Here is a 12,258-nt window from a genome sequence, read left to right as displayed (position 1 = left end):
AGCGGGATGGTGTGAGATTTCATTATGCTACTCAGAATGGCATACAATTTAAAACATGAATTGTTTATTTCTGGAATTTTCCATTGAATATTTTTGGACTGTGGTTGACCGTGAGTAACTGAAACCACAGAAAGTGGAACCATGGATAAGGAAGGAGGGACTGCTATACCACCTTTTGTTTATCCATCAGTTGATGAACATTTGAGTTGTTTCCACTTTTTGGCACTATGAATAAACTATTCGTGCTATGAACATTCGTGTACAAGTTTTTGTCTGAGCATAGGTTTTCAATTCTCTTGGGTATATGCAAGTTCTTTGCCCATTTTTAATTTGGATTGTCTTTATTGTTGACTTGTAAGAGCTCTTTATATATTTTGGATACTGGATTATCAAATATAGGTTGTGCAAATATTTTCCCTCATTCTGTGGGTTGTCTTTTCACTTTTTTGATGGTGTCCTTTGAAATACAAAAGTTTTTAATTAAAAAAATTTTTTTTGAGGAAGATTAGCTCTGAGCTAACATCTACTGCCAATCCTCCTCTTTGCTGAGGAAGACTGGCCCTGAGCTAATATCTGTGCCCATCTTCCTTTTTTCTTTTCTTTATTTTTTTTTTGAGGAAGATTAGCCCTGAGTTAACATCTACTGCCAATCCTCCTCTTTGCTGAGGAAGATTGGCCCTGAGCTAACATCCGTGCCCATCTTCCTCTACTTTATATGTGGGATGCCTGCCACATCATGGCTTGCCAAGGGGTGCCATGCCTGCACCTGGGATCCGAACTGGCGAACCCTGGGCCGCCGAAGAAGAACATGCAAACTTAACTACTGTGCCACCTGGCCAGCTCCAAAAGTTTTTAATTTTGATGAAGTCCAACTTATCTCTTTTCTTTCATTGCTTGTGCTTTTGGTGTCATCTAAGAATCCATTGCCAAATCCAAGGCCGTGAATATTTATGTTTTCTTCTAAGAGTTTTATGGTTGTATATTTAGGTCATTGATCCATTTTAATTTTTGTAGATGATGTGAGGCAGAATTTATTCTTTTGCATGTGAGTATCCAGTTTTTCCAGCAGCATTTATTGAAAAGACTATTCTTTCCCCATTGAATTGTATTGGCAACCCTGTTGAACTCAGTTGCCTACAGATATATGGGCTAATTTCTGGACTTTAAATGCTATTCCAGGGGCCGGCCCTGTGGCACAGTGGTTAAGTGTGCCACATATAAGTCCCACATATAAAGTGGAGGAAGATGGGCTTGGATGTTAGCTGAGGGCCAGTCTTCCTCAGCAAAAACAGGAGGATTGGCAGCAGATGTTGGATCAGGGCTGATCTTCCTCAAAAAAATTTTTTTAAAAAATGCTATTCCACTGGTCTACGTGTCTATCCTTACGGCAATACTGCACTGTTTGGTTACTGTAGTTTGTAATAAGTTTTGAAATGAGGAAATGTGACTCCTCCAACTTTGTTCTTTTTCAATATTGTTTTGGCTATTCGGGGCCGCTTGCAGTTCCACATGAATTTGAGGATCAGCTTTCCATGTCTGCAAACAGGCTGACGGGCTTTTGCTTGGGACTGCACTGAATCTGTAGATTGCTTTGGGCAGTGCTGCCATCAACATAAAGTCTTCCAACTATGAACACAAGATGTCCTTCCATTTATTTAGGTCTTTAATAGCTTTTCTTTTTTTTCAATTTTTTTCTTTTAATTTCTTTGAACAATGTTTTATAGTTTTCAGTGTACAAACCTTTCCCCGTCTTGGTTAAATTTATTTCCTTGGTATTTTATTCTTTTGGATGCTACTGCAAAAGGAATTACTTTTCTTTTCTTTTTTAAGATTTTACTTTTCCTTTTTCTCCCCAAAGCCCCCCGGTACATAGTTGTGTATTTTTTTTTTAGTTGTGGGTCCTTCTAGCTGTGACGTGTGGAACACTACCTCAGCATGGCCTGATGAGCAGTGCCATATCCACGCCCAGGATTCGAACCGGCAAAACCCTGGGCCACCAAAGTGGAGGGCAGAAACTTAACCACTGGGCCATGGAGCCAGCCCCAGGAATTACTTTTCTTACCTTCCTTTTCAGATTGTTTATTGCTGGTGCTTAGAAACACAATTGATTTTTTTTTTTTTTTGAGGAAGATTAGCGCTGAGCTAACTACTGCCAATCCTCCTCTTTTTGCTGAGGAAGACTGGCCCTGAGCCAACATCTGTGCCCATCTTCCTCTACTTTATACGTGGGACGCCTGCCACAGCATGGCGTGCCAAGCAGCGCCATGTGTGCACCTGGGATCCGAAGTGGCAAACCCCGGGGCCACCAAAGCAGAACGTGCGCACTTAACTGCTGCGCCACTGGGCCGGCCCTGAAACACAACTGATTTTTGTGTGTTGATCTTGTACCTTGCAACTTTGCTGAATTTGTTTATTAACTCTGTGTGGGGCTTTTTTTTGGTTTTGGGGGGGGGGGTTTGTTGAGGCAGATTTGCCCTGAGCTAACATCTTTTGCCAATCTTCCTCTATTTTGTATGTGAACTGCCATCACAGCATGGCCGCCGACAGACAAGACGAGTGGTGTAGGTCTGCACCTGGAAACTGAACCCATGCCACAGAAGCAGAGTGTGCCAGACTTAAACACTAGGCCACTGGGGCTGGCCCTCCAATAGTTTTTTTTTCCTAGTCTCTTTGAGATTTTCTATATAGAGGATCATATCATTTGTGAATAGAGATAGTTTGACTTCTTCCTTTCCAATCAGGATGACCTTTCTTTTTGTGTGTGTGTGTGTGTGGTGAGGAAGATTAGCCCCAAGCTAACACTGATACTGAACCTGAAATGAGTTCGCTCACCTGTTGCACAGCAAGCCAATCTCTGACACCTAGGGTAGTAGAAGAAAGTAGGAATTTTATTATTGCACAGCGCTGAGCAAAAAGAGAGGGCAGCTAAAAATGAAATCCCAAATTCCCTGAAAAGCTAAAAGGAGGGGTTTTTATTTGGGGTTTTAGATAGGGGAAGGGGAGCATATGGCTTGCTGGTTGGAGCTTTCCCACCAGCCTGTCTTTGGCCTTGAGACTACTTGCAGAGAGGAGAAAGCCTGTGACCTTGGTGGTCAGCAGCTTTCTCATCAGCCTGTATCTCTTTGCGGGGAGGAGATAGTGAATCCAGGTGCTTGTCCTTGGCAGTGTCTGTCTCCATGGAGGATAGTGGATTCTGGAGCCAAGAAGACAGAGAGTAAGCAGACAATGAGTGTTTTGGTTTTAACCCCATATATGCTGGGTTTAATGTAGGGAAACTGCTATCAGGGTCGGTATCAACAATTGTGCCAACCTTCCTCTATTTTGTATGTAGGACCCCACCACAGCAATGCCTGATGAGTGGTGTGTAGGTCTGCACCCTGGGATCCAGGCCGCGAACCCTGGCCCGAAAGCAAGTGCTCAAACTTAACCACTATGCAACCAGGCCAGCCCCACTCCTGACTTTTTTAAAACACCATAGGAATAGGATTGTTCACAGGGTGAGCTCTGAGCAAGGTCAAATAAAGGCAAGCCCTGAGAATGGAGCTCTTCAGTGAGCTGCCAGACAGGTCCAATGGTGAAAGCTCTTTGGAGATGGAGCTTTTGAGGAGCTCAAGGCCGTTCTGCCGCCTCCAACTGCTATGAGGCTGTCCTTTTCCACAGCTACCATAGTTGGAAGGCTATTGGTTTTCAAAGCTACTGTGGAGCTGGGAGAAGGGGATGGAATTAGAGCAAATCAAAAAGCAACGAAGATCACTGTTCCCAGCTGTTTTTCGTGAACAAATGCTCCTTGAATTGTTGCAAGACTTCAGTTAATTTCAGAGTTCTGGAAAAGTTGATTTCGACAATTTTAGACAGTGTTCTCGTTGCTTTTATGGAGGAGTGGTTTTTCGAAAGTCCTTACTCCACCATTCCAGAACTGCTTACTCTTGCTGTTCCTTCTGCCTGGAACCATCCACTCTTCAAAAGGCTCTTTTTTTTCCTTTGAGGTCTCAGTTTACCCCAGGTCTCTGTCACCCCAGAGAAGCCATCTCAGAGCATCCCATCTCAAGTTTGCCCCTCTGCCCTATGACAGCACACTATTTCCTTCACAGCATTTATTACAACCTAATTGTCTTGTCCAGTAGAGCTTATGCTTCAAGTAAGTCTTTCATTGTAAAGATTCTCCAGGGTCTAATAAATACCAATTGTTGTCCTTGATTTCTAGCGGCTCTAGCCTGCAGAACGACATGCCTTTATCCAGCAGCATTTTGTAACCCAGGTGTCAGGCACAAGAGGTTGGATTAACCCCAGGTTTAAGGACTGACAGGGTGAGGAGGTGGTGAAAGGTTAAGGTTGAGGGAAGTAAAGATTCTCATAGGTAGGCACCCCAAACAGGACAGGAGCAGTATTAGAGAAAGGGATAGTAAGTCAGGATATAAAATCTCCTAGGCACAAGTTGGTGAGACTCAGAATTTATAGATAACTGCAGTAAAGAGGAGTAGTGAGTGTTACCGTCTTATCGCACAAGATTCAAAGTTTGCGGTTTTTAGGGATGATAGAATAAGAATGGTCCAAAATGGGTAATGAATACCATGGGGCACACCTGTCTCCCATCAACACAGCAAGAGTGTAGTCATCCTCCACTTGAGGAGTTGACAAGGAAAAGTCCTCTAAGAGAACCAGATTTCTGTCAGAAGGCAAAGGAAAAGGAAGCATTCAGAAGGCAGAGAGAAGAGGTTGAAGACACAGAGCATTTTTCTGATGCATGACACAGGACATAGAAGAGTTTAGGAAATGGAGAATAGTGGTAGATTGGTTTAAAAAAAAGCTAATAACGTATGTCAGGATTAGAATGTGGGTGATAGATACAATTTAGATGACTTTTTAAGGTGACTAATGAAAATAGGGACAAACGCATAATCCACTTAATGTTAACAGCCTCAAAGCAAACGGAGTGGTGGCCAGACTAGGGCACTGGGGGGGAGCAGGAGAGAGATCTCTCCAGGATGATGTGGAATTATGAGCCCCTATTTGGCTTCTGCTAAAGCAAGAGTAGAGACTTGGAGGGCATGGTGTGGGACATGAACTATCTTACTCTGCTTTCAACAGTTCCAGGGGTCCCTTCTGAATAGTGCCCCAAGAGATTCAGATGCATTTATAATTCGTCTACCACTCTAGCACGTTAAAAAAAAAAAAAAAAAAAGGATGCTCACGTGATACAGACTGGCTGACGAGGTGGACCACTGGGTTAGGTGGATAAAGGAGTGAGACCACGGTGGGTGGGGGAAGGAGATAGCAGTCTCATTCTCTTCCAAGCTTCAGACTCATCTTCCCAACTACTTGCAATACAAACAATAGCCACCTATATGTCCCACAGGCAATTCAAGCTCATCCTAAGATTGAACTTTCTAGAAACCTGCCTCTCCTGTGTTCTCTATTTATTGGTGTCACCCCACCATTCATGTGATTTCCCAGGAAAGAAATCTCATGTCACTCTCCTCTCATCCCCATAATCCAGTCTATTACAATATTCTATGACCTAATGAGTGCCCCTTGAATCCATCTTCTCTTTTTTATGCCCAATTGCCTTTTCCTTTCCTTGTGCCAAAAGACTGGGGATGGAGAGATGAATGAGAAGCCTGCACTGTGCTCTAAGACCTCACAGTCTACCAGGAAAACCCACTGAATACAATGCGGTAAGCAGAACAATAATTTGCTGAAATATTTAAGTGTCATTCAAATATTTACTGAGTGCTTACTAAATGCCAGGCATTATTCTAGGTGTTGGAAATATAGAAGTGAACAACACAAAGTTTCTACTTTCATGCTTATATTTTAGTGGGGAAAACATAATAAGCATGTAAAAAACATTAGTATTAAGTGGGTAGACAAAGGTAAGAGCATTGCTACTTTAGAAAGCAGGCTAAAACCTAGAAGAGCATTTTGTGTCAGGGCATGAAGGCCTGAGCAGGAACAGCAAGGTCAGAGTGCCTGGGGTTGAGTGAGGGGGAAGCAGTCAAATTGCTGTCAAAGAGATAAGCAGAAGCCAGATACTCCTGGGTCTTCCAGGCCATGGTAAGGAATTTAGGTTTTATTCTGAATGTGCTAGGAAGCCAGTAGAAGGTTGAAGATACAGGAGAAAGAAGGGATAATGTTGAAAGAATCCCCTCCGAGAGATAGGATAGAATCTGGAGCCCAGTGTAAAAGGGCTCGTCCATTAGGCAGTTTACTCCTTTAAAAACTGCCCTTCTGTTCCGCTTTGCCTCCAGCCTAATTCTCTCCTCCCTTTTAAAGTCATACTTCTGGAAGGAATTGTCTGCATATACTGTTTGTTTTTTTTTAACTTCCCCTTCTGTTTCAAGATTTTGAAAAAACCAATCAAGTTTTAACCCACTCCCCTGCACAGAAACTGCTCTTGCGAATGTCACCAAGGATTTTCGGGTTACTAAATTCAGTAATCACTTTTTAGCCCTCATTTTAACCAGCCTTCATAGTAGCATTAGACCATAATACCACCCTGTGCTGGCTCTCGTGTCACTCCAATTGCTCCTTCTGTGAACTTTGCCAGCTTTTTTTTACCTGGCCTTAAATGTTGACATTCGTCAACTCTTGGACATTGAGCATCTCCTTGTATTTCTTTATGCCAGGGGTTGGCACACTACTGTACGCTGACCGGCCCATGAGCTAAGAAAGTTTACGTTTTCAAATGTTCGGAAAAAAAACAAAAGCATGTTTCACGACAGGCGAATCCCAGTATCCATAAAGTTTTATTGGAACACAGCCACACCCATTCGTTCACTATTGTCTATGGCTGCTTTCACACAACAGCAAAGCGGAGTAGTTGTGACACAGGCTCTACAGCCCACAAAGCCTAAAGTATTTACTTAACCCTTTACAAGAAAAGTTTGCTTTATACCCTCTCCCTAGGTTCCTTCATTCTGGTAACTTTAATTACCATTTGTATACCAACGGTTCCCAAAGTAACGTCTTCTCTGTCCAGATCTCTTCTAGAAGGATAACCAGACATGAACGTCCAGCTGCTGGCCATTCCCACTTACATGAGTCACCAAATCTCAAAAAGAACATGTTCAGAACAGCTCCTACCTTAGCCTACCCCATCTCAGTAAATGGCATCAATATTCATCCAACTGATCAAGAGAGGAATTAGGAATCTTTGACACACCTGCCTCTCCCTAAACCCCCACGTCCACACTATCACCGAACCCTTAAACCAAAACCCAAGTCCCGCACTGGTTTACGTCCCCGCTGCCTTCCACCCTTTCCAGCGCGCCCGCAGCTCTCATCCTGGACGACAGCAAGAGCTTCTAAAACAAGGCTTTTCAAAGCGTAAAGAAGGCCAGGCTGCCCCCTCGGCTGCATCCCACGGCTGTGCAGCTCAGCCGACAGCCGCCGACCCCGCGGGACTCGCCCTCCCAGCGCCTCCCCAGGGCTCCTGCGCTCAGAGGACGCCCCGGCCCCGCGGGCCCCGAACGCCACCGCAGAAACTTAAGTGAGGCGCCCGGAAATACGTCAAGGGGGCGGGACGGCCGTTTACAAACCGGGCCGTGACGCGCTGCGTTTTCTCTTTCCAGCCGGCGCCGAGCGATGGGTGAGTGGCGCTCTGCGCGGGGCGCGGGGGAGCGAGGCGAGCTCCATCCGCGGCCATCCGGCCTCGCGGCCAAGCTAGGAGTGCGGGCGCCCCGAGCCCCGGCTGCCTGCAGCCCCGAGGCGGGCGGGGCTCGGGTTTTGGCCGCCGAGGCCCGCTCCGGAGGGTGCCGGGGCTGCGGCGGCCCGCGGCCCCAACATGGCTGCCGCGGGAAAGGGTCCGGGCCGGGCCGCACGTGGATGATGACACCTTAGTGATGCTGTGGACTGCCGAGTGCGCAGTGGGGACGCCAACCTTGGAGAGCTGAGCGTGCGGCCTGCCCGGCGCGGGGGTCGGGGGCTGGCTAGGCGACCGCCCCGGGTCCTGGTGGCTCAAACGTCCGCCCCCGCTCCCACATACAGGCATCTCTCGGGACAACTGGCACAAGCGCCGCAAGACCGGGGGCAAGAGAAAGCCCTACCACAAGAAGCGGAAGTATGAGCTGGGCCGGCCCGCGGCCAACACGAAGGTGCGTGCAGGGCCTCTGCCCGGGGGCGACCCCTGCTCTGCGTGTGGTCTCTGCGTCTTTGTCGGCTCTGTGACTTGTTATGGGGACTGGGTGGCCTCCTCACTTGGACTTTTTGGGGTTCTCCTAAAGAGACTGCACGGAGACGTGCTGTGTCCGAGGACCCGAAGGGCGCCTGCAGGACGCGGCTGCTCACGTGAGAGTCAGAAGCCTCTTGCATGGAGACTTAATTCGCAGTGTCTGGAATCGGGTTTTTCTCTGTCGGAGGTGACTAGAGTGATGAAAAAGTATCCTTAGGTGTGGTTGTGGCCGTCTTGGTCACCTCTGTGCCACTTGCCAATGCTAGGACTTGTCATAGTTACACTGACTGTCGCCTCCCGCCGGCCCAGGTTCCTTTCCCTCTCGTCCTGCTCTCCTGGGTCACCGAGCTCCTGTCTCCTTGTGTTTTCCAGATTGGCCCCCGCCGCATACACACAGTCCGCGTGCGGGGAGGCAACAAGAAGTACCGGGCCTTGAGGTTGGACGTGGGGAACTTCTCCTGGGGCTCCGAGTGTGAGTGAGGCCCTGCGGGAGTGGGTGGGAATTCAGCGCCTAAACCTTTCTAAGCTTCAGTGAGCGCTTTTAGCAGGAAGTCCATGGTCCTCCAGCAAGATATTGAAGTGTCTCCTTGTTGAAAGACCTTGAGGTTGTGGTCGCTGGAGAGTTCTCTCCATCCTGTCCTGTCTCTGAACTCCTACAGGGATTGGGGTTGAATCTAGAGACTATGTTTGTGTGGTCGCCAGCCACCTCTGGAAAGATGGGTTTGTGGGAGATGAGCTGATGCCCCTTGGCTGGGTAAAGGCTTAAGAGTTCTCCGTCCCTTAGGCCCTACCAGGACGGGGGAGGGGGAGCAAGGCCAGTTGGCCTCGGGCTTATCTGACTTGACTTCTGAATTTCTCCTGTGAACAGGCTGTACGCGCAAAACAAGGATTATTGATGTTGTCTACAATGCATCCAACAACGAATTGGTCCGCACCAAGACCCTGGTGAAGAACTGCATCGTGCTGGTTGACAGCACACCGTACCGACAGTGGTACGAGTCCCACTACGCACTGCCCCTGGGCCGCAAGAAGGGGGCCAAGCTGGTGCGTGCTTGGGGGCCAGCTTCCTGCAGGGGTGTGGGTGTGGGTGCCAGCCTGATCCCAGCTGCCTTGTGATGAAAACTGTCCAGTTCTGCTGCTGAAGGGGGAGAGATGAAAGCCTTTAGTGCTGACGAAGGCGGCCAGGGGTTGGGGTGCATGGGGTTCCAGGCTGCGATGACGTTCCCGTCCCTGACCTGGGGCTTGGGGAGCCCTAGCTAACCCACTTGTATCTGCTTTGTTCAGACTCCTGAGGAGGAAGAAATTTTAAATAAAAAACGCTCAAAGAAAATTCAGAAGAAATACGATGAAAGGAAAAAGAATGCTAAAATCAGCAGTCTCCTGGAGGAGCAGTTCCAGCAGGGCAAGCTTCTCGGTGAGATGGCTGCTGCATTGCGGGGAGAGGGCGTCCCGAGACGAGCCGTGCCCTCTGCCTTTTTTTTTTTTTCACCTTTGCCTCAGTTCTTTTGACTGCCAGCCATGTGGTCTAGAGGGTTCTACCAGGAGGGTTTAATTATAATAGCATACCAGCACAAATCAGAACGTTTGGTCACCCCATCAGTGTTAAACTGAAATGGGAAATGGTGGGCAGGAGTCCATAGGCCTGAGCTTGGCCTGTGCCTCTGAGTTTCAAGAGTATTTTGAGAAGCCTGTGCCCGGGCTGAGGGGGCTGTCTCAGTGATGAAAACTTTGTCCAGTTCTGCTGCTGACTTGAAGTGATGATAAAGTCTATCTGAGAAGACAGTGGGCTTCATGCCTGTCCCCAGGATACCTGAAGCAATGTGGACTTCTAAGGGGATCCATAGGTCTGGGGAGGGCCACATTGTCATTTTACTCTCTTGCAGCATGTATCGCTTCCAGACCAGGCCAGTGTGGCCGAGCAGACGGCTATGTGCTCGAGGGCAAGGAGCTGGAGTTCTATCTGAGGAAAATCAAGGCCCGGAAAGGCAAATAAGTCCCTCTGGTCCTAGCTCACATAATAAAGGGGTTTGTTGTTCTCTGTCCTGTGTTATGTCGTCTGAATGTTCGCTCGGCACACTGGAGTCCCCAACTCCCTCTCCCTGAAGGCCAGGCCTGTTGTGTGTTTCTGTAGCAGGGGGAACATTTCTCACCCTAAGAGCTCGTTTTCAGGCCGAGCAGAGACTGTATGAAGGAGGTATCCCAGAAGTGGGGCCCCCAGCAACATTGGGCTGTTGGCTGGACCATGATTGGAACCTGAAGCCACACTGCCTCTGTGAAGGTGGCTCTTTTAGAGATCCTGTACCCTTATGCGGACCTTGGTTCTAAGGGTTTGGTTCAGTTTTCAGCCTGGGTTCGTGGATGGTCTGGAAACGTTGGAATTGGGTTCCTGCATTGTTGAGAGCAAGTTAAATACATGTTTACATAGCCATGTCGTGTCAGCTTTTGGTTTTTTCTTGAACCCTACTCCTTTCCCCCGTAATCACTCATAAACAATTAAGATTACCAGTGATATTGCTACATCTCCAAGGGTCAGGTATCTTCAACTAAGCTACATTGTTGTCTTTCGGCATGTGAATGTGGTTTATGCTCCGTCTTTCTAATGTTAGCCTAGACCTCCTTGACACCTGCACTTGGATATCTGAAAGCTCAGCATGTTCAAAACTGATCACATTCTTCTTTCCCTTTTCAAACACTTTCTCACCAATTCGATGACAGCCAATAGTCTTCTTGCAACTGTGCTGAAATCAAACTCTTGGGTCTTTCTCAGCTTTATTCTTCTACTCCCATATCTAATGGCACCAAGATCTTGTTGATTCAACCCCTTTTTTTTTTTCCCCAACCTTTAACACCACCTCTCCCATTCTGGTCACTTTTTTGCATCCTAGTTGCTCTCAAGGCTGCTTCTGTTGCCCCCAATGCAATGCCAGCAATTAGTGGTCATTTTAAAAGATCAGATTTTTGACATGAGAGCTTCCCACCCCAAAATCCTTAGCAAACTTTTTCCATAGTGATCACCTTGGCCTTAATGAACACATGCTCACTTGCTGTTCTCTTCCTTTTTTTCCCCCCTGCTTTATTTCCCAACCCCCCAGTACACAGTTGTATATCTTAGTTGCAGGTCCTTCTAGTTGTGGGATGTGGGACGCCACCTCAACCTCGCCTGACGAACAGTGCCATGTCCGCACCCAGGATCCAAACCCTGGGCCACCGCAGCAGAGCGTGCGAACTTAATCACTCTGCTGCTGTTCTCTTCTTTGGGAACACTTTCCTTCAAATATCCACATGGCTTACTCCCTCCAAGTTTTTGTTGCTGTGTCACCCTAGTGAGTTCTTTCCTGATCACAGAATTTTAAATTGCAGTTCCCTCCAGGCTCTATCCTTTACCCATGTTTTTTTTTCCTCTTTATCCCTCAATCTGACATAAACCTTTTTTCTTTTTGGTGGGGAAGATTATCCCTGAGCTGACACCTGTAGTAATCTTTCTGTTTTGTTATGTGGGATGCTGCCACAGCTTGGCTTGCTGAGCAGTGTGTGGTCCATACCCATGAACCCTGGGCCACTGAAGCAGAGCACATGAATTTAACCACTTCCCCCCGCCCTATAAATTTAGCTCATTTTATTTGATTGTTGTCTATCTTGTCCTCAATGAGAACATTACTCCAGGAGAACGGCGATATTTGTTTCCTGCTGTGTCTCTAGTACCTGGAAGAATGCATGGCAATACCAGACGCTCAAATATGTGCTAAATGGGTTCAAAAGAGAAAGTCTTGGGCTGGCCTGGTGGTGTAGTCGTTAAATTTGTGCAGCCCACTTTGGCGGCCCAGGGTTCACAGATTTGGATCTCAGGTGCAGACCCACACATGGCTTATTAACCCATGCTGTGGCAGTGCCCCACATACAAATTGGAAGATTGGCATGGATGTTAGGGCCAATCTTCCTCACCAAAAAAAAGTCTTAAGATTTTAATCCAATTTAAAGTTGATGGGAAGTACAAGGACATATCTTAAGAGCCAAATAAGTGTGAAATACAACTGATTCATCAACTTGACTAAACTGCAGACTTTTGTGAATACAAATGAACCCCACTT

The 12,258-nt window shown here is 47.2% G+C and overlaps 1 protein-coding gene and 4 non-coding genes across 5 annotated transcripts; all 5 read left to right on the top strand.

Moving 5' to 3' along the window:
• The first annotated feature begins 5,590 nt into the window (after positions 1-5,590).
• RPS8 (ribosomal protein S8) lies at positions 5,591-10,210 on the top strand. The gene is made up of 7 exons (XM_008516007.2): positions 5,591-5,675; positions 7,266-7,588; positions 7,987-8,093; positions 8,543-8,642; positions 9,039-9,214; positions 9,455-9,584; positions 10,054-10,210. Exons 2-7 carry the CDS (start codon positions 7,585-7,587, stop codon positions 10,161-10,163), a joined length of 627 nt encoding a protein of 208 aa, XP_008514229.2. The 5' UTR covers positions 5,591-5,675; positions 7,266-7,584; the 3' UTR covers positions 10,164-10,210.
• On the top strand, positions 7,820-7,899 carry LOC139082138 (small nucleolar RNA SNORD55/SNORD39). Its single transcript, XR_011537866.1, has one exon. It is a non-coding gene; the product is annotated as a small nucleolar RNA SNORD55/SNORD39 (small nucleolar RNA).
• On the top strand, positions 8,360-8,463 carry LOC139082147 (small nucleolar RNA SNORD46). Its single transcript, XR_011537874.1, has one exon. It is a non-coding gene; the product is annotated as a small nucleolar RNA SNORD46 (small nucleolar RNA).
• LOC139082145 (small nucleolar RNA SNORD38) lies at positions 9,279-9,347 on the top strand. Its single transcript, XR_011537873.1, has one exon. It is a non-coding gene; the product is annotated as a small nucleolar RNA SNORD38 (small nucleolar RNA).
• On the top strand, positions 9,882-9,950 carry LOC139082143 (small nucleolar RNA SNORD38). The gene has a single exon (XR_011537872.1). It is a non-coding gene; the product is annotated as a small nucleolar RNA SNORD38 (small nucleolar RNA).
• Positions 10,211-12,258: the final 2,048 nt, after the last annotated feature.

This window comes from Equus przewalskii, chromosome 2, assembly GCF_037783145.1.
Source record: "Equus przewalskii isolate Varuska chromosome 2, EquPr2, whole genome shotgun sequence".
Classification (NCBI taxonomy): domain Eukaryota; kingdom Metazoa; phylum Chordata; class Mammalia; order Perissodactyla; family Equidae; genus Equus; species Equus przewalskii.
This window is presented reverse-complemented; position numbering and strand designations above follow the sequence as displayed.